Source organism: Pomacea canaliculata, linkage group LG8 (assembly GCF_003073045.1).
Source record: "Pomacea canaliculata isolate SZHN2017 linkage group LG8, ASM307304v1, whole genome shotgun sequence".
NCBI lineage: Eukaryota > Metazoa > Mollusca > Gastropoda > Architaenioglossa > Ampullariidae > Pomacea > Pomacea canaliculata.
Genome location: NC_037597.1, coordinates 6,294,457 through 6,320,088, shown reverse-complemented (window position 1 = coordinate 6,320,088; position 25,632 = coordinate 6,294,457). Strand labels below are relative to the sequence as shown.

Genomic DNA, 25,632 nt, shown 5'->3' with positions numbered 1-25,632 from the left:
CTATTTCGGTCCGTGTGTGACGTCACTACAATTGTTATTGTTTATTTCTTTGTCATAGGGACATAAATATTTCTTTCTGGGGAGCTCATGAACTAAACAAACTAAGCAATGAGCTAAACATCATGCAGTTACACCACGCACTCATACAATATCTACACTGTTAACCCTTCCTCCTAGCAAAGACTATCAGAGGCGTGCGCACATACACATACACACATTCAAACACACAGTATTTATATTTGTTATTCCTGTTTTTCAGATCCAGCCAATAGATTTACATGGAGCTGAAATATGGGGTCTGTGTACCAGTAATGATTGAAAATGATTGAAAAGGTTCACGCTTCTGCAATGAAAAGAATTTTAGGGGTCGAAACAAGGACGCCTAGTTAGCTTGCTGACAAATGGGGAGGGAATGTGATCCCTTTGTTTCTACACCAGTGCGGTGTGTTGGATATTAGCTCCCCTGCTAAAAATGCCACAGTTATCTCTATAATAATAACAATGTTCTCATCCAAAATTTTTACAAATCATTAAAATGATTTTGCTATTTGTCAACTGTTGGAAATGATTTAATTGTCACCGGAAATAAATAAATAGTTGAAAATGCTATACCTTTTACTGGGTGAAAATCGATGACAAAATTTTCTAGACACGCACAAGGTAGTGAGCTTAAAAAAACAATGTGTAAAGAGAATTGAATATGACAATTATACTTATGTGAAAACTTAAATAAACGGGAACAGTGCCAGTAAGTAAACAGTGAAATTTCCATGCCCAAATGACCATTATAAATGAACAATTTTTTTTATGCAAATAAAGGTATATAATTTATAATTTCATATTACATTTTAACATAATGTGTCGTGTATAATAAAATATTGTCATCAGCTGTCAGTTGTCAGTTATTATTAACAGCTTAGCTGCTACACTCGAGTTGACCTTTAAGAAAAATGAAAAGAACCTTTTCAAACGACGTTTGCTGTAACAAATGGGTCTTTATCATTTAAAATCGGCAAGCTTTAAACCAATGATTGTCATTTGACATTACTCTGAAATCCCGATTCATAGCGCACTAAATTATTGTTCAGACTGTAGCTATAGATACACAGGTTAATAATGGCTAGAAAGTGTGCAGTACACAGATAGTTGACATCACTTTCCTTGAGAGCAAACATTTGAACTCAATATAGTGTCAAGAACACAGTTCATCCCAGGCACGGTTCCAGTTCCTCGAGAGAGGCATCCTGATGTCACTCACGGAGTTCGGTTCTCAGCTTGATAGGTTTCGTAGGTGAAGTGAGTCCAGATGTCCCAAATTCGATCTTGTCCTGGACCATAACAGGGCAAAACATTAGAGATAAATGCAGTTTTCACAATCTTTTAATCGCTATGTGTGTTAATTATATATCACCTAATAAATCTTAAATTTTAAGAAATGAAATTTACTTTTTTTAATACATTATGTCACATTGCTGTACGATGAATTATTTTCATGGAGACTGATACTTCACTAGAGTATTATACTTCTATTCACAATAACAATTTGGTATTTACAGTAATTAGCCACAATAACATACACTTACCGGCGTGTCTTCACACGGAAGAAACCGGAAGTGACGCAGGATGCGCACGGCAGCGAGCTTGATTTCCAGAAGCGCCAGACGCATGCCGATACACTGACGTGGACCGTAGCCAAAGGGCAGCTCCAGGAGAATGCTGGGTAGCTTGGAGCTTTTTAGCTCACTAAACCTGTCAAATAAACAATGAAAGACTACAACTTTTGAGATTTTTTTAATATTAGTAAATGACATGTTCAAGACAATATACAGTTCCTTTCAAAAATGTTGCTGTAATCTCTATTTACTCCATATCATAAACCTGCTGGTGGGTTTTTTGTTGCTGTTGTTGTTTAATGAGAACTAGAACCGGAAAACGTGGGCGGATGGCGAGTGTTTTGTGTGGGTGTGTGTCTCACTATGGTCGTTTTTTCTTTAAAGGACCATGCAAATGCAACATTTTTTTCCTTATGATCAGGTTAAGTTTATTTTAAAATCATTCCCAAAATTTAAATATATAATTATGCTTTATTTTGGAGATATAACCCTTCAAAACTCGGCATTCTCACCTGCCACTAGGAAGGCAGAAAATTATTCTTCTTTACTGGAGAGTTCTGTTACGATCCAGTAGTATTTGTAACAGTGAGTGTGGCTCAGTTCATCAGATTTTAAGAAGTGTATTTGTCGTTGGCTGGTTTGCCGACTAAGGGTGGGGACTGTCATTTTGTTTGTTGATTGCTTTTCTAATATTATATTTGCTGCAGAGCGGCAAGTGACACTCCTAAAATGGTCAGCTTCATCAGCTCATCTTCATGCTTAAGAATTTATTAAGGTCACTGAGTACATCTGACACTGTTAAAAGTTACCTTTCAGGCCGGAATTCCTCTGGGTCGTCGAAGTAATCAGGGTCATGCATGATGCTGTAGATGGGAATACCTACTCCCATACCGGCGGGAATGGTCACTCCTTTAATGGTTCTTGACTCCAATGCTTTTCTGGTGATCCTGTGAGGAGAGTCTGAATTTAAGGCTCAAAACTTTATTAAAACGTTAAAAGAGTGTTATTTATAATTATTAAGTACAATTTCAAGAATTTGAACTTGTGTGTGTTCACTGCGTCTCTGCTGCTGACGTTCATTGTGTGGTTGGGAGTGGAGGAGAGAAGATTTAATACTTATTTTATTTTAGGGTCGCTCAGAATTCCTATATACATTTGTGTCTTCTAGTATACTTAGTGTCTTAAACAAGGATTTACAAATTAATGTATATTAATAATCCCCAGACCTCCAAACAAAGCAATAAATGCGTTTATAATTAAAAGAAAAATAAAATAAGACTTCTGTGATACATGTAGACAGGTATGAGAGAAAATAATTGGTTATTACAGTGATGGTTGGAGCCAACAACATTACTGTGGTATACAACTCACAATGGCACAGGTGGGAAGACCCGCAGTGTCTCTTGGATGACGTTGTCCAGGTACTTCAGTCTGCCCACGTTGTCGTAGGTGGGGTCCTCCTGGGTACATGGGTATTGTAACGGATATTATGAGACACTAGATAGACACTGAGTGAAGACTGAGAGGTCAGATAATAAATAGTTCTTTTATTGGTTTAACTGGTTGCTACGTGATGATGAGTGTGATCCAAATGTGGGAAGGTGTAAAATCAAGCGAGACATCAATTTATAACGAGACTATGAAAATCTGTACTTTATGGAGATAATAAATTATCAAAACAAATCAACCTTTATTGTCTCTTCAAGGCATTACAACTAAACATTTTTCCCTTTCTAACAATAACTTCACATACAAACCGTCATGTACAAACCATACATATACACAAACAGACACGCATAACGGACAGAAATACTTCTATATACGACATTCAACACACATGCACACTTACACTCTCTCACACACACACGCATAAAAATCCTAAGAATGATGCTAATTAATGATAGGCATACGAGTGATTGTGCCTTTTATTTAGGATGATGATGGTGATGAACCTTTGAGAGGCAGTTTAAGCCCACATGGCATCTTGGTGCGCCCTCCCGAGGGCAACAGCTGAAAGTTGGGATGGAGATATCGAGGCTGTTTGGTCTGATGATATTCTGGCAGTATCATAAAAGACTGCAAACTTGAAGATTTGTTAACCTGATTGTCATCTACCCAGATACCCCTAACATCCCTGTACTTAGTGTTCTTGAGGCTGAGGTGACGTTAAGGACTCACATCGCCCAGCTCGTCTCTCATCTCCTCGTACACTCGCTGCTGAACGTCCTGGTTCTTGGCCAGGTTGTAGGTCAGGTACTGCAGGGTGGTGCCGTTGTCTTCGTACCCGGCGATCAGGATGACAAAGCCTTGACCCGCAACCTCCTCCCTCGTCATACCTGGGGTTAAAGGGCATGGATGCTTACAATTTGCCGTTGGAAAAACTGTGGTTTGTTATTAACACGTATGACAACAGTAAACTTCATGGGAACAAGACATTATATATACATACATTTTAAAAATGTATTCCTTACATAGCTTTAAAGTGACGTAGAAAAGATTATTACAGAACATCTCACCCCCCCCCTCCACACACACACAAATAACATATACATAACATTCAAACTAGTCGGTAAACTATTTTAGCCCGGCTGTAATGAAGGGTGACTAGTGATGGACTGCTTTGCCAGATCTTCTGCCTGCGCTGCTGCGATCACAAACAGACAAAGGAGTCTAAGAAAAATGGTAGAGAAAACAACTTTTAAGGTTGTAAGGTTCGTTACTCACGTTTCTGACCGACGTCCAACCCAGTGTCCTCGGCATTGACTAGCAGCTGTAGGAAGTCTGTGCGCTGTTGACACGGAAACAAACGATTTTAAAGCTTTTCCTGCGATTCCAATATTGTTTATATCCTTCGACCACCACCAATTGGTGCAACTTACCCTGTAGTGGTGTGGTGGCTTGTGTGCCTCGTCGACCCACAGAGCTATGTCGGCGGGAGCCTTGTGCTCCTGGCAGGTCCAACCAAGCCGAACAGGTCTGTCAGGGTAGAGGCCAGACTAAAGTGTTGCACCCGGCCAGAGGATGGTCGTTAGCCTTGGACGGCAAGTCTCTCTACGAGAAAGACACTCGGAAAAGGAAAACTGACGCCGAAGACGGATGTGCTGGGCCATCGTGCGCTTAACGGCAGCACAACGCACTGACACTCGCATGGAATGGACAACGCTCACTCTAAACGATATGTGCTTTGCCGTGAGGTCCCGCCAGGCGGGTGAAGTGCCGGGCCCTGCGCCTCAACAGGGCCCACCCCATGATACTGGTGGTCACCACGCCCCGATGCGAGGAGCCAGGCTTCGGAGGCGGAGGGAAATGGCTACTGGCCGAAAAGGAACAACAACCACAGAAGAGACCCTGAGGCCTCTCAACATCCTACAGTGGAACGCCGAGGGCGTTTACACCAAAAAATTAGCCCTCACCGAAAGACTACATGCTGAAAAAATAGATGTGGCCTGTATTCAAGAAACACACCTGAACCCCAACCACAGATTTACCATCAGAGGTTACCAAACCTTCAGGATGGACAGAGAAGGAAGACACAAGGGAGGTGTGCTGATTCTTGTAAAGAATAACATCCCAGCAAGAGATTTCCAAGTGGACACGAATCAGCAAGCTGAAATAAATGGAGTCAAGATTACAGTAGACAGCACTGTGCTCAATATCTTCAACCTGTACTGCCCACCCGACAAAGAACTTCCCTGCAGACTCTTGATATCCCTGCCGAAAACTGCTTGGCTGTCGGCGACTTCAACAGCCACTCAACCTGCTGGGGCTTACGACGAGACGGATAATAGAGGAGAGGAAAGTGGAGGACTGGCAGATCGATAGCAAGATGATCCTGTTGAACGATCCAGAAGACCACCGACTTCTTTCTCGCGCAGATGGGTCTCCTCAACGACCCCTGACCTTGCTTTCGCACTGACGACCTCTCCAAGAAAACAACCAGAGGGGTACAGAACCAGTTAGGCGGCAGCGACCACAGACCAGTCAAACTGGCCATCAACTTGCAGTACAGCCCCAAGATTCAAAGACATTCCCAGGTGAATTACAAGAAAGCCAACTGGATACTTTCGTCTCATTGTCAGACCAGTACACCAAAGGAATACGTGTGGCGGACCAGAACATCAAACCGTGCCATCGATGCATTCAACAAGGCGATCTTAAAAGCTGCCTCAGAAGCAATACCAAGAGGCGCACGAAAGAACTATAGGCCATACTGGACAGAAGAACTCCAAGAACTAGAAGATGAAGTCTCCAAGATCAGGGAAAAGGTTGAGAATGACCCCACCATAGAAAACAACATAGCACTGAAAGAATCAAGCGCCAAATACAGAAAAGCCTGCAACGAAGCTGCAAGAAAGAGATGGAGAGAAAAACAGAGGAACTAAATCTAGACAGAGAAGAAAACAAGTTATGGAAGCTGGCAAGGGCGATGAATGATGAAGATACTAGAAGTGCACCGATCGTCATACAACAAGCACAAGATATGCTAACAGGTAGAAAAGCAGCAAACGCTTTCATTGACAGCTATGAAGAGGTCAGCAACATCACAGTACCAGAAGAAAAGAAACAGCAAGTTCATGAAGAAAGAAGAGAATTCAACCAGCGAAAACACCAGGAAGACTATATGAACAAACCATTCAACATGAAAGAGTTTGAAGAAGCAGTCAAGACCCTAAGTCAGAAGAAATCCCCATGACCAGATAAGGTCACCAATGAAATGCTGCAACACCTGGGCCCACGAGCCAAGACCAAACTCCTCGACCTCTTCAACAACAGCTGGAACAGCGGCCATTTCCCACAAATCTGGCGAGAGGCAGACATGGTGCCCGTCCACAAGAAAGGCAAAGACCGAGCGAAGGTGGACAGTTACAGACCCATAAGCCTCACCAGTTGCGTGGGCAAGTTAATGGAGCGCCTCATCAACACCAGATTATCATGGCACTTGGAAAAGAACAACATCCTTACACCAGAACAAGCAGGCTTCAGACAACATCGCTCAACTGAAAGACCAGGTTGCATACATCGCCCAGAAGATCGAAGATGGTTACCAGGACAAGAAGCACACGCTGACGTGTGGATAGACATGGAAAAGGCCTTCGACAAGGTCTGGAAAGATGGACTGAGTTGAAACTCCAGAAGTGTGGCGTAACCGGCTGTATGTACCAGTGGATCTCTCAATACCTGAAAAATAGAAGGCCAGAGTCCACGTTGGTGGAACATACAGCCGAAAGAAGAAATCTGAGAGAAGGAGTTCCTCAAGGGGGAGTACTCAGTCCTACCCTGTTCCTTGTCTTCATAAACGACATCAATCAAGGACCTCCCCGAAATGTCCAAGGAGCCATCTATGCAGATGACCTGGTCCTTTGGTGCACAGAAGAACACCTGACAACTGCCAACTACCGACTCCAAGAGGCGCTTAATGTCCTGCAGGACTGGACGAAAAGGTGGCTTGTCAAAGTCAACCCCAAAAAGACCACCTACACTATCTTTAGTCTGTCCACTAGGAACAGAAGGCCACTCTGAAGTTCGATGGACAGATTCTCCCACTGGAGGACAACCCTACCTTACCTTGGGTAACCTTCGATAAGAGACTTACATGGAAGCCTCAGACCAAAGAAGTCGAAGCCAGAGCCAAGGTGCGACTTGCAATTATGAAGAAGTTGGCTGGCACGAACTGGGCGCGGATGACAGAATCCTCAAGAAGCTGTACACCGGAAGGGTCAGACCAGTCCTAGAGATTATGGCATGACAGCATGGGCACAGCAGCAAAATCCAACTTTGAGAAGGTCAGCAAGGTTCAGAAACCAAGCAGCCAGACTCATCACTGGAGCCATGAGGTCTACGCCCATACAAGAACTGGAGACAATCACAGGGTTGGAATCACTTGAGGACCGACGTGACACAAAGATGCTCGTCCAAGCCGCCAAGTTCAAGAGACTTCCAAATCACCCCATGAGAAACAGACTGGCTCAGCCGACGAAGGGAAGGTTGAAAAGGGGAAGTTTTCATCCACCAGGCTAGGATCCTTGAACGAAAACACCGAGACATCTTGGAACACGACCTCAGAGAGATCCCCCTGTGCCGGACAAACCCAGCATGGAATGAAACTGCTTTCCCCCTGATTCACTGCAGCATCCCTGGTGTCAGCAAGAAAGACTCCCTAGACGCTGTGAAAGAAGTCCTGTACTATGGAGTATATCCACAACAACTTCCCACAAGATCAATGGACTCACGTGTTCACTGACGGGTCAGCCGAACAAGCCGTGAAAAATGGTGGCGCCGGAATTACATCAGGTACCCAGGAGGAAGAGAAGACCGTCTTTCTCTCGCAACCGCCTCTACTCCACCAACTTCAAGGCTGAAGCAGTTGCCATTCAGACCGTGCCACCCACGTTGAAAACAGTCCAGACACCTCCAACAACGTCGTCTTCTTTACGGACGCACTGTCTGTCCTGCAGCCTTACAGACTGCCAGAGACAAGAAACTGAACGACCTGTCCACTGCTCTCTCCTCCTTATGCGGAGACTGCACAGTCGTCTTACAGTGGATTCCCTCCCACTGTGGATTTTTTGGCAACGAAGCCGCAGACACTCTTGCCAAGGAAGGATCCAAAAAAGAGCAGCAAGACAGGTCCACCACCTACAGCGAAGTCAAATCCATCATAAAGGCCAAACAGCACAACCAGTGGCTGCAGCAGCACCCACGTTTCAACCGAAACGACCCATACTACCTGCTTACAAGAGCTGAGCAGGTCATTATTTTCAGGCTGAGACAGGCCACAACCGTCTCAATTACCACCTTTACACCAAGCTCCGAATCGGCCAGACAGACCAGTGCCCGTGCCAGACAGGCAGTCAGACAACAGCACATCTACTGCAAGAATGTCCTATGCACGAAGAACTCAGGCACCGCATTTGGACTGATGAGACGCCAGTATTGAGGAAGCTACACGGCAGCCTGGAGGACCTGCGGCGCACAGCATCATTTGTGCAGGAGGCAGGCGTGTCCATTTGAGTGAACGACGAAGAAGAAGAAGATATCCTTCGTAAAATAAATAATGTTTCACAAATGCATAATTTTTCTCACACTTAACTTATTGCTGGCATCGTACCGCTGCAACAGAGGTGGTAACATCATCCCCCGCAGTTTGAGGTCACTGACCTTTTCGTCACCTATTGTTTGTCGTCTTTCGTCGACCATCCTGTACACGGAGTGGACGAGAAAGTCAGACTCTTCTCCCGATAATACGCCTTTGCCCAGCATCCTTATGAGTTGACTCATAAACGGGAACATTCCTGTAAAAGTTCATTCAAATGTGAAGATCAGTTCATGTTTCTATTTATGTATTGCTACACTTCATGACTAACGTGTCAATAGAGAGACCAAGATTCCTTCATTTTGAAAATATTTACTGTTTAGATGACGACAGGACAATTTAAGGAACCATATTGTTTAAAACTGGAGAAATAAAAGATGCCAGCGTTTGAGTAAACGTATCTTTGAAACAGAAGAAGTGATTTTGAATAAGGTTTCACGATTTCTGCAAACCTAAAAAATTGTTTGTGGCGATATTTACACATAAATAATTTTAGATGTGTTTTTGATACAGTAGTTAAGTGTATTCGGTCTACAAAATGCATGTTTGTACTTACCTACGAATGTGAGCCATAGGTTTCTGCTTCCTGACAATTTGTAGAACATGTTCTTCATGCTTTGGACGAAGGGCTCGGCCGGTTGTGTCTGGGAGTTGGTCTCCAGTCCGAATGCCGTCCCCGTGATCACGTCCATGGTGAAGGCGCCAAAGACACTGAAAGAACAGATGTCAGACTGACCAACGACTTGTGACGGACGTTTTTGTATAAGTTCTTGAAAATAGTCTTTAAGTAAAATTAATTAAATAACGATATGACATTACACAGTTCATGAGTTATACATATTTATATAATATATATTATGAGTTATATATATTTAAAACACGAGTTTTATTATCGTACTTTATTTCTCGTTTGATTTTGTCTTATTTATCCAATGATTTGAGCATCTTTTGCTTTTTCGCTTAGCACGGCCGCGGAATAAATTAGAATATTCTACCAATATCTTCCTTGGACCTGTGCGGTTTAACCAGACGTACTGCTGGGTATCACTCTGTCCACTGTTAAAAAACATTACTTGGGCCAGAGCAATACCAAAAGTGGACTTACTCCTTGGTGTCAATCAATTCTTTGTGATTCGTTTTTTCCCGGAGATTGTCCTTCAGAATTTTAGCACATCGGTCCATGAAATGACTCATCTGTTATCACGAGCGGCAGAAACAAATACATACCACGGGTTAATGGACTGACAGTCTCAACTTATTACAAACAGGACTAGTATCAATGACAAATAAAGGTAATAACATAAAATAAAAGGCTGAGAACTTTTACCTAACTTGAGAAGTACAATTAAACCAACCAAATAAGTACGAAAAATAGTCACGAAACTCTCGGAGACAGACATCAATTTGTATTAAAAGAAGTCAGTAGATCCTTTTATTTGTCCAATAACATGGTTGTCACAAATATACTCACATTCTTCAACTTGCCGGCAGTAAACGTAGGTGTCATTAGCCTACGAAGACGCTTCCACGCTGAACCTCCGGTGAAAAATAGTCCCTTGCTTACTATCGTCGGGAAGATGTCAGCTACAAACTATTTTTAAAAAATCCCAGCAAAATGAACGTTACATGGCATGATGGACAATGCTAGTACTGTCTACATATTTATAAGAAGTACCAACAATGGATATTTTATATTTTGATTACTTACTTCGTGGTTGTTGTGTTTTTAACATTAATAGATTTTTTTCATAACTGTTACTTATGCCCGCGCAAGTCAGAGACGAGAAAAATAATTCTTACGAATCTGTCCACAAAGTTGTTGAAGTCCTTGACCAGTATTTCTTTCACTATGTCAAGATCACTGACAACAAGCATGGGCTTAGATACGAAGAAGATTCTGAAATGTGAACAGAAATCTTTAAAATATTTATGGTCGGAGTGCTATATATATAATATAAAATAGAAAATAATGCTAAATACTATGCTAATGTTTATGACATATACCCACACCAAGTAGATGTAAACTTTTCTACTTACCCAAACACGTGACCATATTGTTTTCTCCAATCTAGTAGTGTATAAATAAAACTCTGCAACAAAAACAAACCTGGTTTATGTTACCGCCATTTTATCTATGTCTTATTGCATTTTGCTTTGTATCTTGTTCTTTTTTCTCCCACTCACACAATCGCAACGTTTGTGTTCATCTAAAATCTGTTCAACAATATGTGAAGGAGTTATGACAAAATAACAGTTACTTTTGCTCCAAGCACAGCTCTAACCCTGGGCATTATACTATGGCTACCTTCTTCACGAAGTCCGTTGCATTTCCCAAGAATGGTACAGGTTTGGGGCCAGGTATTCCCAGGCTCGTAAACATGCCGTGGTTCCATGTCGTGCACCTAAGATAACATTAAAAATAATGGAATGAAGCATGGAGCGATTGGAGAAAAAAATCATTAAAATCATAAGATTATACGGTGCCCACCTCTGCTCAAATGTTGTTCCATTTCTTCTAACAGCTTCCCACTTTTCTCTAAAATTGTTGTAGACTGCAAAGGTAAGGAGCTCTTAATAAGCTCCATAATCGGGTTTTTAGTTTTTGAAAATTATTCCAATTGTTGAGCGATTCATGATACATGAACGTACCACATCCACCATCTTTTTGCAACATCTAATTTCTATATTTATAGCAACTTTAAAGCCATTGATGCAACTTTGACAAACACTTCGAAAAAAATAGACGAACCCTGCGAAAAAAAAAACCTAGAAAAAATATAAAATGTAACGTTGCTATTCTTGTACATCTGACATTTGATCGAGTTGCAGTCTGACTGGTCCTCCACAACAGAGTGCGTTGTTGAGTTCAGAACTCTTCTCAAGTGCAGGCTCCTCTCACAAACAAGACATCTTGTCTGCGCATGCGTATCTCTTGCAGGCCTGCGCCTGCGCACTGTGAATCTGGGTCATCTCAAGTAGGTCATGACACCTACAACGAGGGTGTTACCTAACTGACACTGTCGAGTAGGGGTCGTGGTAGGCTCGTCGTGTGTTGTCACAAGATAGAACAAGGGTCTCAAACTGAAAATTCGGACTCGTGGAAATATTGCAAGAAATAATTTTAGCTACACGGAGTCTGTTCGTATGTCCGAGTGTTCGTAAAGAGGGGGTGGGGGGGCGTCTGTATTTACATGTAGACTTTGACAAAGGTCTTAACCTCCCCACCAGCCCCAAGAAACGATTAAATTCTATTTAAATACGACGCATGCACATTGTAGATGCGGATTTCTGCGGGGTAGGATTGCTCATCACATGACACCGGGCATGATGTATGACGTAATTCACATACAACGTTAGGTACACGTCAACCAACTGAAACAAAGCAGTGGCGCTACCTTGACCTCCATGTGTAGTGCACGTTAATAGGTACAATGAGGACGAAAGAGGTCAGAGGTGAGTTGCCGTCTTTGTATATCCTGTGTGACTCTCCTCACGGTTCGTGTGTATGGTGTGTGTGCACCGGTAGGCTCGTGTGCTTACGTACCTTGTGTTTGTGAGAAGGAAACTCGGGGACCGAGAACTGGTGTACCGGGGCGGTGCAGGCGTCAGTGGATGTGCACTAAGTGCGAGTTATTCTGACATTATTAATCATATGACATCAAGTTGTCATATGTGTGTGTTCACTCACGTGTGTCAGCAGCTAGCATTGGTGCTGATGATGATTACAACCCCGTCATCCCTACAGTAGACTACAATTAGCAAACATCATCTAACACAAAGCCCATTTAACAATAAAATACTGCTCCGCTCGCCTAGGATACAGAAAAATCAAAATTTGAATTTCGCACCGATGAAAAGTCGATGAAATCCTTAAGTCCAAAATCAAGGACTGTGTATGTAACCCGAAAAAGCCTTGACCTTTCGATCCTCACAGCAGTAGCGGCAAGAGAGTGTAACGCCACGGTGTCTTGGGTTACCCCAGCGGTTCTCAACCTTTTACTAGTGGCGCCCCCCTGACGAACAAAGGTACGTCCGCGCGCCCCCCTTGGCCACACAATATAAGCTAATTTCACTAATACTGGTATAAGAAACTTAAAAAAAAAAAATCAATTTCGCGCCCCCCTTGTAAGTACGTTTGAGAACCGCGGGGTCACCCTGTCTCGTGGCCTCGCACTCATGAGACTTCTACTGTACTCTACCCTTCTCTGTTCTACAACGATTGTTTGCTTACACAGAACTTTCTGTCCAGTGAAACACAAATCAGCTCGTCATGATCAACCATAATTATGTCTCGTCATGTTCCGCTATAATTATGTCTAGTTCAGTCTAGTCTATAACCCTGTAATCTGCAGGACGGCAGTTCATGTCTACACATATTCCAGGGACAGAGCAAGGGCACTACATGCCTACACATCTGTTAGAGACTGCTGTAAGATGAAAATATCTGTACATGTACTTACACATAGAGTGTCAGCACTAGTATGATGAGCAACATCAGCCACACAGGAACATCGACGAGTCCCAGCACGTCCATGTTGAGGAGAGAGTGTAACACGTCTACAGTCGTCAGACAGCAGGAGGAACTAATGGGGGGAGACAACTGGCGCAAACCTTTGTCTCACTTGCGTCGCCTGATTGTTTGTGTCCTCACAGTCCCACAGCCAGTGATTCACTTCACTGTTCGTGCACATTGTGTGTGCACCGAGAGGCCTGCCAATCGCCTACAGCTTACTACAGACCTACCCGATCAGCGACATATATCACAATCAAAAGACTCCTTTCCTATCATTTATTAATGCATCGGACATTAAATCGCAAGGGGAAATGCAAATCTTCAGAAATTTAACAAAAAAGGTTTCCTTTCATGTTCGAATTTCTATTTCGGTCCATGTGTGATGTCACTACAATTGTTATTGTTTATTTCTTTGTAACAGGGACATAAATATTTCTTTGTGGGGAGCTCATGAACTAAACAAAGTAAGCAATGAGCTAAACAGCATGCAGTTACACCACGCACTCATACAATAACTACATGTACACAGGGCCGCCGAGAGCCAGCCCGGGCCCCGGGACAGATGACCTCTCCGGGCCCCTTGTAATTGTAAATTATTTTCCCAGTATATAGTGTATGTTTACAATTCGAATCTCAATATCTACACTCAAACTCAACTTCTGCATGTGTAATGCTTGGGTTTTCTGTCCTTAGACCTTTCTTTAAAAGAAAAAGAAAAGGAGAAGAAGAAAAAGAAATCCACTGACCAAGGCCGGGCCCCCTTGACAGCCGCGGGCCCGGGTACACCAGACCCCCCTGTCCCCCCCCCTCTCGTCAGGCCTGCATGTACATTGTTAACCTTCCTCCTAGCGATGACTATCAGAGGCGCGGGCACATACACATGTTTTTCAGATCCAGCCCATACTTTTACATGGCGCTGAAATATGGGGTCTGTGTACCAGTGATGATAGCACTGAAGAGGTTCACGCTTCTGGAATGAAAAGAATTTTAGGGGTCAAAACAAGGACGCATAACTAGCTTGCTGACATATGGGGAGGGAATGTGATCCCTTTGTTTCTACATCAGTGCGGTGTGTTGGATATTAGCTCCGTCTGCTAAAAATGCCACACAGAAGAAAGTCCATTTAATGTTAACTCCACTGCACGAACAAAACAAGAAAACATGGTTACACTTTATTAAGATATTTTTGTATTAATACGGTTTTGGAATGGTGTGGGAATCTCAAGGTACTGGAGACGATAAACTTTTATTTTTTTTTTAACAAATCCTGAAACAGAGGCTGATAGATAGACTGTCACCACCAGCAGTGGCATGATGCGATTTAAAGCAGATCAAGATATTTCCCATATAATACATTCAAGACTCATTTGAAGCAACTACCTTGTCTGGTTGAAACACAGAGACCTATGAAATACTTTCTTAAAATGTAGAATGGGCATAACTGTAATTAAATACTATCAGCAGCGTTATTGCTTAACTCACTCAGAATGTTTGAACTGCCTTTTGCTTTGACACAGTTGATACTGAACAGCACTTTCTCTTTGCATGCCCTGAATATATGGACTTAGTAAACTGTTTATTCCTAAAAAAAATACACTATGCACTCTTCCCTTTTCCATTTCACACTCTTGATGCCAGATAACAGAATGCTAATTATACTACGTCTTTGCTTCTTTTGTTTACCATGCATCAGAGATAAGAGAAGTTGTGGTGTATATTAAAGCCCTTTACATTCAGGAATGACTGATAAGTTGCACAAAGAACAGTCAATATAGTTTCTGTCAAAATGTCCTATCTCTGAGGGCTTCTCCTAAATATATTGTACAGTTTCTGCACAGCTCCGAAGAACGCTATCACTTCTGGACAACATTCAGCAGCACGAGCCGCACACAGGTTAAATTATCGATCTTTTTTATTTCGTCATAAGCCGAATCAGGGGAGATAATTCCCTAGTTCTATAATAATAACAATGTTCCCATACAAAAATTTACAAATCATTAAAATGATTTTACCATTTGTCAACTGATGGAAATGATTTAATTGTCACAGGAAATAAGTAATTAATGAAAATTTTAGACCTTTAACTGGGTGAAAATCGATTACAAAATTTTCTAGAAACGCACAAAGGTAGTGAGCTTAAAAAACAGTATGTAATTGAATGTGACAATTAAACTTAACTGGAACTTACACTAAACGGGAACAGGTGCCAGTAATTAAACAGTGAAATTTCTATGCAACTGACGATTATAAATGAGAAAAAAACATTTTTATGCAAATAAAGTGTATATAATTTATAATTTCATAATATATTTAACATAATGTATCGTTTATGGGTAGGCATAATAAAATATTATCATGTGCTGTCAGTTGTGACTGTTATTTTAGCAGCTTAGCTTGCTACACTCGAGCTGACCTTTAAGAAAAATGAAAAGAACCTTTTCAAACGACGATTGCTGTAACAAGAGGGTCTTTATCATTTAAAATCCGCAAGCTTTAATCAAATGATTGTCATTTGACATTACTCTGGAATCCCGATTCATAGCGCACTAAATTATTGTTCACATTGTAGCTACAGATACACAGGTTAATAAAGGCTAGAAAGTGTGCAGTACACAGATAGCTGACATCACTTTCCGTGAGAGCAAACATTTGAACTCAATAGTGTGAGGCACACAGTTCATCACATGCACGGTTTCCAGTTCCTCGAGAGAGGCATCCTGATGTCACTCACGGAGTTCGGTTCTCAGCTTGATAGGTTTCGTGGGTGAAGTGAGTCCAGATTTCCCAAATTCGATCTTGTCCTGGACCATAACAGGGCAAAACATTAGAGATCAATGCAGTTTGGACAATCTTTTAATCGCTGTGTGTGTTAGTTATATGTCACCTAATAAATCTTACATTGTAACAAATGAAATTTACTTTTTTAAATACATGATGTCACATCACTGTACAAAGAATTATTTTCATGGAGACTGATAGTTCACTAGAGTGTTAAACTTCTATTCACAGCAACACTTTGGTATTTACAGTAATTACCACAATAACATACACTTACCGGTGTGTCTTCGCACGGAAGAAACCGGAAGTGACGCAGGATGCGCACGGCAGCGAACTTGATTTCCAGAAGCGCCAGACGCATGCCGATACACTGACGTGGACCGTAGCCAAAGGGCAGCTCCAGGAGAATGCTGGGTATTTTGGAGCTTTTTAGCTCACTAAACCTGTCAAATAAACAATGAAAGACGACAAATGGTGAGTTTTTTTTATATTGGTAAATGACATGTTCAAGACAATATACAGTGCCTTTCAAACATGTTGCTGAATCTTTAATTACTCCGTGTCATAAACCTGCTGGTGGGTTTTGTTTTTTTTTTTTTTGCTGTTCTTGTTGTTGTTTGAGTGAGAACTAGAACCGGAAAACATGGGCGGATGGCGAATGTTTTGTGTGGGTGTGAGTGTCTCACTATGGTAGTTTTTTCTTTAAAGGACCACACAAGTGTAACATTTTTTTCTTTATGATTTATGTTATTTTAAAATCATTCCCAAAATATAAAAATATGATTATGCTTTATTTTCTAGATATAACCCTTCAAACCTCGGCATTCTCACCTGCCACTAGGAAAGCAGAAAATTATTCCCCCTTACTGGAGAGTTCTGTTACGATCCAGTAGTATTTGTAACAGTGAGTGTGGCTCAGTTCATCAGATTTTAAGAAGTGTATTTGTCGTTGGCTGGTTTGCCGGATCTTACGAACGTCAAGAGGGGCGGCAACTGGGGGTGGGGACTGTCATTTGATTACTTTTCTAATATTATATTTGCTGTAGAGCGGCAAGTGACACTCCTAAAATGGTCAGCTTCATCAGCTTATTTTCATGCTTAAGAATTTATTAAGGTCACTGAGTACATCTGACACTGTTAGAAGTTACCTTTCAGGCCGGAATTCCTCCGGGTCGTCGAAGTAATCAGGGTCATGCATGATGCTGTAGATGGGAATACCTACTCCCATACCGGCGGGAATGGTCACTCCTTTAATGGTTCTTGACTCCAGTGCTTTTCTGGTGATCCTGTGAGGAGAGGAAGGTGACTGACAAGTGTAGAGTGTCAAGTCTGAATTTAAGGCTCAAAACTTTATTAAAACGTTAAAAAAGTGTTATTTATAATTATTAAGTACAATTTCAAGAAGTTGAACTTGTGTGTGTGTTCACTGCGCCTCTACTGATGACGTTCATTGTGTGGTTGGGAGTGGAGGAGAGGAGATTTAATACTTATTTTACTTTAGGGTCTCTCAGAATTCCTATATACATTTGTGTCTTCTAGTATACTTAGTGTCTTAAACAAGAATTTACAAATTATAGTATATTAATAATCCCCCGACCTCCAAACAAATCAATGAATGCGTTTATAACCAAAAGAAAAATAAAATAAGCCCTCGGTGATACATATAGACAGGTATGAGAGAAAAATAATTGGTTATTACAGTGACAGTTTGAACCAACAACATTACTGTGGTATACAACTCACAATGGCACAGGTGGGAAGACCCGGAGTGTCTCTTGGATGACGGTGTCCAGGTACTTCAGTCTGCCCACGTTGTCGTAGGTGGGGTCCTCCTGGGTACATGGGTATTGTAACGGAGATTATGAGACACTAGATGGATAATGAGTGAAGACTGAGAGGTCAGATAATAAATAGTTCTTTTATTGGTTTAACTGGTTGCTACGTGATGATGAGTGTGATCCAAATGTGGGAAGGTGTAAAATCAGGCGAGACGTCAATTTATAACGAGACTATGAGTTGAAAATCTGTGCTTTATGGAGAGAATAAATTATCAAATCAAATCAACCTTTGTCTCTTTAAGGCATTCCAACTAATTTTTTTTGCGTTTACTCACAATAACTTCACATTCAAACTATAATGTAAGTCTACATATACACAAACAGACAAGCATAACGGACAGAAATACTTCTATATACGGCATTCAACACACATGCACACTTAAACCCTCTCACACACACGCAGACAAATCCTAAGAAGGATGCTAATTAATATGGTAGACCTACGAGTGCTTGTGCCTTTTATTTAGGATGGTGATCGCTACTGGCTTGACGGACCTTTGATAAGCAGTTTTTCAGCCACATGGCATATTGTAGCGCCCTCCAGAGGGCAACAGCTGAAAGTTGGGATGGAGAGGGCGTGTTTGGTCGGATAATAGCCTGGCCGTATCATAAAAGACTTCAAACTTGAAGATTGGTTAACCTGATAGTCATCTACCCAGATACCCCTAACAGCCCTGTACTAAGTGACATCGAGGCTGATGTGACGTTAAGGACTCACATCGCCCAGCTCGTCTCTCATCTCCTCGTACACTCGCTGCTGAACGTCCTGGTTCTTGGCCAGGTTGTAGGTCAGGTACTGCAGGGTGGTGGTTGTTGTCTCGTAGCTGCCGATCAGGATGACAAAGCCTTGACCCGCAACCTCCTCCCTCGTCATACCTGGGGTTGAATGGCATGGATGCTTACAAAATACCCTCGGAAAAATTATGGATTGACTGTTATTAACACGTATGACAACAGTAAACTTCATGGGAACAAGACATTATATATACATACATTTTAAAAATGTATTCCTTACATAGCTTTAAAGTGACGTAGAAAAGATTATTACAGAACATCTCACCACACACACACACACAAATAACATATACATAACATATACACACTAGTCGGTAAACTATTTTAGCCCGGCTGTAATGAAGGGTGACTAGTGAAGGACTGCTTTGCCAGATCTTCTGCCTGCGCTGCTGCGATCACAAACAGACAAAGGAGTCTAAGAAAAACGGTAGAGAAAACAACTTTTAAGGTTGTAAGGTTCATTACTCACGTTTCTGAGCGACGTCCAACCCAGTGTCCTCGGCATTGACTAGCAGCTGTAGGAAGTCTGTGCGCTGTTGACACGGAAACAAACGATTTTAAAGCTTTTCCTGCGATTCCAATATTGTTTATAGCCTTCGTAAAATAATGTTTCACACATACATAATTTTTCTTACACTTAACTTATTCCTGGCATCGTACCACTGCAACAGAGGTGGAAACATCATCCCCACAGTTTGAGGTCACTGACCTTTTTGTCTTCTATTGCTTGTCGTCTTTCGTCGACCATCCTGTACACGGAGTTGACGAGAAAGTCAGACTCTTCTCCCGTGAATATGCCTTTGCCCAATCTCCTTATGAGTGGACTCATAAACGGGAACATTCCTGTAAAAGTTCATTCAAATGTGAAGATATGTTCATGTTTCTATTTGCGTATTGCTACACTTCATGACTAACGTGTGAATAGAGAGACCAAGATTCCTTCATTTTGAAAATATTTACTGTTTAGATGACGACAGGACAATTTAAGGACCCATATTGTTTAAAACTGGAGAAATAAAATATGCCAGCGTTTGAGTAAACGTATCTTTCAAACAGATGAAATTATTTTGAATAAGGTTTCACGATTTCTGCAAACCTAACAAATTGTTTGTGGCGATATTTAAACATCAATAATTTTAGATGTGTTTTTAATACAGTAGTTAGGTGTATTCGGTCTACAAAATGCATGTTTGTACTTACCTACGAATAAGAGCAATTGGGTTCTTCTTCCTGACATCTTGTGGAACATGTTCTTCATGCTTTTGACGAAGGGCTCGGCCGGTTGTGTCTGGGAGTTGGTCTCCAGTCCGAATGCCGTCCCCGCAACCACGTCCATGGTGAAGGCGCCAAAGACACTGAAAGAACAGATGTCAGACTGACCAACGACTTGTGTCAGACGTTTTCGTACAAGTTCTCCATGCGAGGAATCAATGCATAGTCGGACAGTCTTACGGACACTCGTGTGAATTGTATAGCACCAAAAATTAGCAAACAAATAACACGTGCTTTATGTGTTAACACATCCTGGGACTTCACACATCCGACCGCACCTGGCGCTCAACGCCTTGCACGAGCTGATGTTTGCTGCAGTGCGAAGATTATTTTCGGCCAATATTTGCAAATAGAACCTGAACTTGAAAATAGTCCTTAAGTAAAATTAATTAAATAACGATATGACACAGTTAATTAGTTTTCTATGAGTTATATATATATATATTTAAAGCACGAGTTTTCTTTTCGTACGTCATTTCTCGTTTGATTTTGTCTTATTTATCCAATGATTTTAGCATCTTTTGCTTTTTCGCTTAGCAAGACCGCAGAATAAATTAGAATATTCTACCAATATCTTCCTTGGACCTGTGCGGTTTAACCAGACGTACTGCTGGGTATTACTCTGTCCACTGTTAAAAAACATTACTTGGGCCAGAGTAGTATCGAAAGTAGACTTACTCATTGGTGTCAATCACTTCTTTGTGATTCGTTTTTTCCCGGAGATTGTCCTTCAGAATTTTAGCACATCGGTCCATGAAATGACTCATCTGTTATCAAGAGCGGCAGAAAAAATACATACCACGGGTTAATGGACTGACAGTCTCAACTTACTACAAACAGGACTAGTATCAATGACAAATAAAAGTGATAACATAAAATTAAAGGCTGAGAGCTTTTTCCTAACTTGAGAAGTACAATTTAAATAAGTACGAAGAATATTCACGAAACTCTCGGAGACAGACATCATGTTGCATTAGAAGAAGTCTGTAGATCCTTTTATTTGTCCAATAACATGGTTCTCACAAATATACTCACATTCTTCAACTTGCCGACAGTGAACGTAGGTGTCATCAGCCTATGAAGACGCTTCCACGTTGAACCTCCGGTGAAAAATAGTCCTTTGTCTACTACCGGCGGGAAGGTGTCAACTATAAACTATTTTTAAAAAATCTCACCAAAATTAACATTACATGGCATGATGGACAATGCTAGTACTGTCTACATATTTATAAGAAGTACCAACAATGGATATTTTATATTTTGATTACTTACTTCGTGGTTGTTGTGTTTTTAACATGAATACATTTTTTTGCCTGACCATTACTCATGCATGCGCAAGTCAAATTTGTCAGAGACGAGAAAAATAATTCTTACGAATCTGTCCACAAAATTATTGAAGTCCTTGACCAGTATTTCTTTCACTATGTCAAGATCACTGACAACAAGCATCGGTTTAGAGACGAAGAAGGTTCTGAAATGTGAACAGAAATCTTTAAAAGATGTATGGTCAGAGTGCTATATATAAAAAATATAAAATGATGCTAAATACTATGCTAATGTTTATGACACATACCCGACCAAGTAGATGTAAACTTTTCTACTTACCCAAACACGTGACCATATGGTTTTCTCCAATCTAGTAGTGTATAAATAAAACTCTGCAACAAAAACAAACCTGGTTTATGTTACCGCCGTTTTATCTATGTCTTATTGCATTTTGCTTTGTTTCTTGTTCTTTTTTCTCCCACTCACACAATCGCAAACGTTTGTGTTCATCTAAAATCTGTTCAACAATATGTGAAGGAGTTATGACAAAATAACAGTCACTTTTGCTCTCAAGCACAGCTCTAACCCTGGGCATTATACTACGGCTACCTTTTTCTCGAAGTCCATTGCATTTCCCAAGAATGGTACAGGTTTGGGGCCAGGTATTCCCAGGCTCGTAAACATGCCGTGGTTCCATGTCGTGCACCTAAGATAACATTAAAAATAATCGAAATTAAGCACGGAGCTATTGGAGAAAAAAAAATCATAAAAATCATAAGATTATACGGTGCTCACCTCTGCTCAAATGTTCCATTTCTTCTGACAGTTTCCCCATTTTCTCCCAAATAGTTGCAGACTGCAGAGGTTCGGAGCTCTTAATATGCTCCATAATCGGGTTTTTTGTTTTTGTAAATTGTTCCAATTGTTGAGCGATTTATGATGTATGAACGTACCACATCCACCATCTTTTTGCAACATCTAATTTCTATATTTATAGCAACTTTAAAGCCATGGATGCAACTTTGACAAACACTTCGAAAAAAATAGACGAGCCCTGCGAAAAAAAAAAAATAAAAAAATAAAATGTAACGTTGCTATTCTTGTACATCTGACATTTGATCGAGTTGCAGTCTGACTGGTCCTCCACAACAGAGTGCGTTGTTGAGTTCAGAACTCTTCTCAAGTGCAGGCTCCTCTCACAAACAAGACATCTTGTCTGCGCATGCGTATCTCTTGCAGGCCTGCGCCTGCGCACTGTGAATCTGGGTCATCTCAAGTAGGTCATGACACCTACAACGAGGGTGTTACCTAACTGACACTGTCGAGTAGGGGTCGTGGGAGGCTCGGCGTGTGTTGTCACAAGATAGAACAAGGTTCTCAAACTGAAAATTCGGACTCGTGGAAATATTGCAAGAAATAATTTTAGCTACACGGTGTCTGTTCGTATGTCCGAGTGTTCGTAAAGAGGGGGTGGGGGGGCGTCTGTATTTACATGTAGACTTTGACAAAGGTCTTAACCTCACCACCAGCCCCAAGAAACGATTAAATTCTATTTAAATACGACGCATGCACATTGTAGATGCGGATTTCTGCGGGGTAGGATTGCTCATCACATGACACCGGGCAGGATGTATGACGTAATTCACATACAACTTTAGGTACACGTCAACCAACTGGAACACAGCAGTGGCGCTACCTTGACCTCCATGTGTAGTGCATGTTAATAGGTACAATGAGGACGAAAGAGGTGAGAGGTGAGTTGCCATCTTTGTATATCCTGTGTGACTCTCCTCACGGTCCGTGTGTATGGTGTGTGTGCATCGGTAGGCTCGTGTGTTTACGTACCTTGTGTTTGTGAGAAGGAAACTCGGGGACCGAGAACTGGTGTACCGGGGCAGGCGTCAGTGGATGTGCACTAAGTGCGAGTTATTCTGACATTATTAATCATATGACATCAAGTTGTCATATGTGTGTGTTCACTCACGTGTGTCAGCAGCTAGCACTGGTGCTGATGATGATTACAACCCCGTAATCCCTACAGTAGACTACAATTAGCAAACATCATCTAACACAAAGCCCATTTAATAATAAAATACTGCTCCGCTAGCCTAGGATACAGAAAAATCAAAATTTGAATTTCGCACCGATGAAAAGTCGACGAAATCCTTAAGTCCAAAATCAAGGACTGTGTATGTAACCCGAAAAAGCCTTGACCTTTCGATCCTCACAGCAGTAGCGGCAAGAGAGCGTAACGCCACTGGGTGTTGGGTTACTTACCCCAGCGGTTCTCAACCTTTTACTAGTGGCGCCCCCCTGACGAACAAAGGTACGTCCGCGCGCCCCCCTTAGCCACACAATATAAGCTAATTTCTCTAATACCGGTATAAGAAACTTTTAAAAAATGATCAATTTCGCGCCCCCCTTGTAAGTACGTTTGAGAACCGCGGGGTTACCCTGCCTCATGGCCTTGCACTCGTGAGACTTCTACTGTACTCTACCCTTCTCTGTTCTACAACGATTGTTTGCTTGCATGGAACTTTCTGTCTAGTGAAACACAAAGCAGCTCGTCATGATCCACTATAATTATGTCTAGTGCAGTCTAGTCTGTAACCCTGTAATCTGCAGGTCAGCAGCTCATGTCTACACACACTCCTGGCACAGAGCAAGGGCGCTACATGCCTACACATCTGTTAGAGACTGCTCTAAGATGAAAACATCTGTACATGTACTTACACATAGAGTGTCAGCACTAGTATGATGAGCAACATCAGCCACACAGGAACATCGACGAGTCCCAGCACGTCCATGTTGAGGAGAGAGTGTAACACGTCTACAGTCGTCAGACAGCAGGAGGAACTACTGGGGGGAGACAACTGGCGCAAACCTTTGGCTCGCTTGCGTCGCCTGAGTGTTTGTGTCCTCACAGTCTCACAGCCAGTGATTCACTTCTCTGTTCGCTCACATTGTGTGTGCACCGAGACGCACTACAATTGTTATTGTTTATTTATTTGTCACAGGGACAGAAATATTTCTTTGTGGGGAGCTCATGAACTAAACAAAGTAAGCAATGAAGTAAACATCATGCAGTTACACCACGCACTCATACAATAACTACACTGTTAACCCTTCCTCCTAGCGATGACTATCAGAGGCGAGCGCACATACACATACACACATTCTAACACACAGTAGGTATATTAGAATTGTTTTTCAGATCCAGCCCATAGTTTTACATGGCGCTGAAATATGGGGTCTGTGTACCAGTGATGATAGCACTGAAGAGGTTCACGCTTCTGGAATGAAAAGAATTTTAGGGGTCAAAACAAGGACGCATAACTAGCTTGCTGACATATGAGGAGGGAATGTGATCCTTTGTTACTACATCAGTGCGGTGTGTTGGATATTAGCTCCGTCTGCTAAAAATGCCACACAGAAGAAAGTCCATTTAATGTTAACTCCACTGCACGAACAAAACAAGAAAACATGGCTACACTTTATTAAGATATTTTTGTATTAATACGGTTTTGGAATGGTGTGGGAATGTCAAGGTACTGGAGACGATAAACTTTTTTTTTTTTTAACAAATCCTGAAACAGAGGCTGATAGATAGACTGTCACCACCAGCAGTGACATGATGCAATTTAAAGCAGATCAAGATATTTCCCATATAATGCATTCAAGACTCATTTGAAGCAACTACCTTGTCTGGTTGAAACACAGAGGCCTAGGAAATACTTTCTTAAAATGTACAATGGGCTTAACTGTAATTAACTACCATCAGCAGCGTTATTGCTTAACTCACTCAGAATGTTTGAACTTCCCTTTTGCTTTGACACAGTTGATACTGAACAGCACTTTCTCTTTTGCATGCCCTGAATATATGGACCTTTGTAAACTGTTGATCCCTAAAAAAATAAACTATGCACTCTTCCCTTTTCCATTTCACACTCTTGATGTCAGATAACAGAATGCTAATTACACTGCGTCTTTGCCTCTTTTGTTTACCATGCATCAGAGATAAGAGAAGTTGTGGTGTATATTAAAGCCCTTTACATTCAGGAATGTCTGATACATTGTGTAAAGAACAGTCAATATAGTTTCTGTCAAAATGTCCTATCTCTGAGGGCTTCTCCTAAATATATTGTACAGTTTCTGCACAGCTCCGAAGGACGTTATCACTTCTGGACAACATTCAGCAGCACGAGCCCCACACAGGTTGAAATTATGGCAAGTACAACGGAGACACCATCGCTAAAGGCTTCTCTTTAACTTAAAGTGGTTGTACATCCTTGTATGAGCCGGCCATATTGCTGCCATTGTCAATGCTTTGCCCGCGGCAGTCGGATAATGACGTGGTGCTTACTAACGGTCACGAAAAACCTTCCCGGTTGCTTCCCCAGCTTCCTTGTTGTAAACAAATTCTAGAGTTCTTTCGTGCACTTTGTATTTATCAGTACACGCATT

General features: G+C 41.6%; 2 protein-coding genes across 2 annotated transcripts; both read right to left on the bottom strand.

Annotated features, from left to right (window-relative positions):
• Window positions 1-1,250: 1,250 nt before the first annotated feature.
• On the bottom strand, window positions 1,251-13,359 carry LOC112570331 (cytochrome P450 3A5-like). Its single transcript, XM_025248717.1, has 14 exons — window positions 13,167-13,359; window positions 11,012-11,108; window positions 10,744-10,796; window positions 10,507-10,603; window positions 10,178-10,297; window positions 9,812-9,900; window positions 9,263-9,417; window positions 8,772-8,905; window positions 4,338-4,401; window positions 3,792-3,949; window positions 2,985-3,073; window positions 2,423-2,560; window positions 1,584-1,749; window positions 1,251-1,328 (listed from the first exon to the last, which is right to left on the bottom strand). The coding sequence occupies exons 1-14, from the start codon at window positions 13,238-13,240 to the stop codon at window positions 1,251-1,253; spliced, it is 1,512 nt and encodes a 503-aa protein (XP_025104502.1). The 5' UTR covers window positions 13,241-13,359.
• A 1,019-nt stretch (window positions 13,360-14,378) lies between these two features.
• LOC112569755 (cytochrome P450 3A5-like) lies at window positions 14,379-24,104 on the bottom strand. Its single transcript, XM_025247637.1, has 14 exons — window positions 23,902-24,104; window positions 21,778-21,874; window positions 21,508-21,560; window positions 21,277-21,373; window positions 20,938-21,057; window positions 20,581-20,669; window positions 19,831-19,985; window positions 19,340-19,473; window positions 19,100-19,163; window positions 18,554-18,711; window positions 17,741-17,829; window positions 17,146-17,283; window positions 16,275-16,440; window positions 14,379-16,020 (listed from the first exon to the last, which is right to left on the bottom strand). The coding sequence occupies exons 1-14, from the start codon at window positions 23,973-23,975 to the stop codon at window positions 15,943-15,945; spliced, it is 1,512 nt and encodes a 503-aa protein (XP_025103422.1). The 5' UTR covers window positions 23,976-24,104; the 3' UTR covers window positions 14,379-15,942.
• Window positions 24,105-25,632: the final 1,528 nt, after the last annotated feature.

What these genes read in the sequence shown, in the direction of transcription:
- LOC112569755 (XM_025247637.1), bottom strand. Translation starts at nt 23,975, where the DNA reads ATGGACGTGCTGGGACTCGTCGATGTTCCTGTGTGGCTGATGTTGCTC. An exon ending in CCATATGGTCACGTGTTTGG is followed by an intron (nt 21,374 to 21,507) that starts GTAAGTAGAAAA and finishes TTCACATTTCAG; the next exon opens with AACCTTCTTCGTCTCTAAAC. An exon ending in GAAGTGATTGACACCAATGA is followed by an intron (nt 19,986 to 20,580) that starts GTAAGTCTACTT and finishes CTGTTCTTTCAG; the next exon opens with TGTCTTTGGCGCCTTCACCA.
- LOC112570331 (XM_025248717.1), bottom strand. Translation starts at nt 13,240, where the DNA reads ATGGACGTGCTGGGACTCGTCGATGTTCCTGTGTGGCTGATGTTGCTC. An exon ending in GAATTGATTGACACCAAGGA is followed by an intron (nt 9,418 to 9,811) that starts GTAAGTCCACTT and finishes CTGTTCTTTCAG; the next exon opens with TGTCTTTGGCGCCTTCACCA. An exon ending in GTCTTCCCACCTGTGCCATT is followed by an intron (nt 2,561 to 2,984) that starts GTGAGTTGTATA and finishes CTCTCCTCACAG; the next exon opens with GATCACCAGAAAAGCATTGG.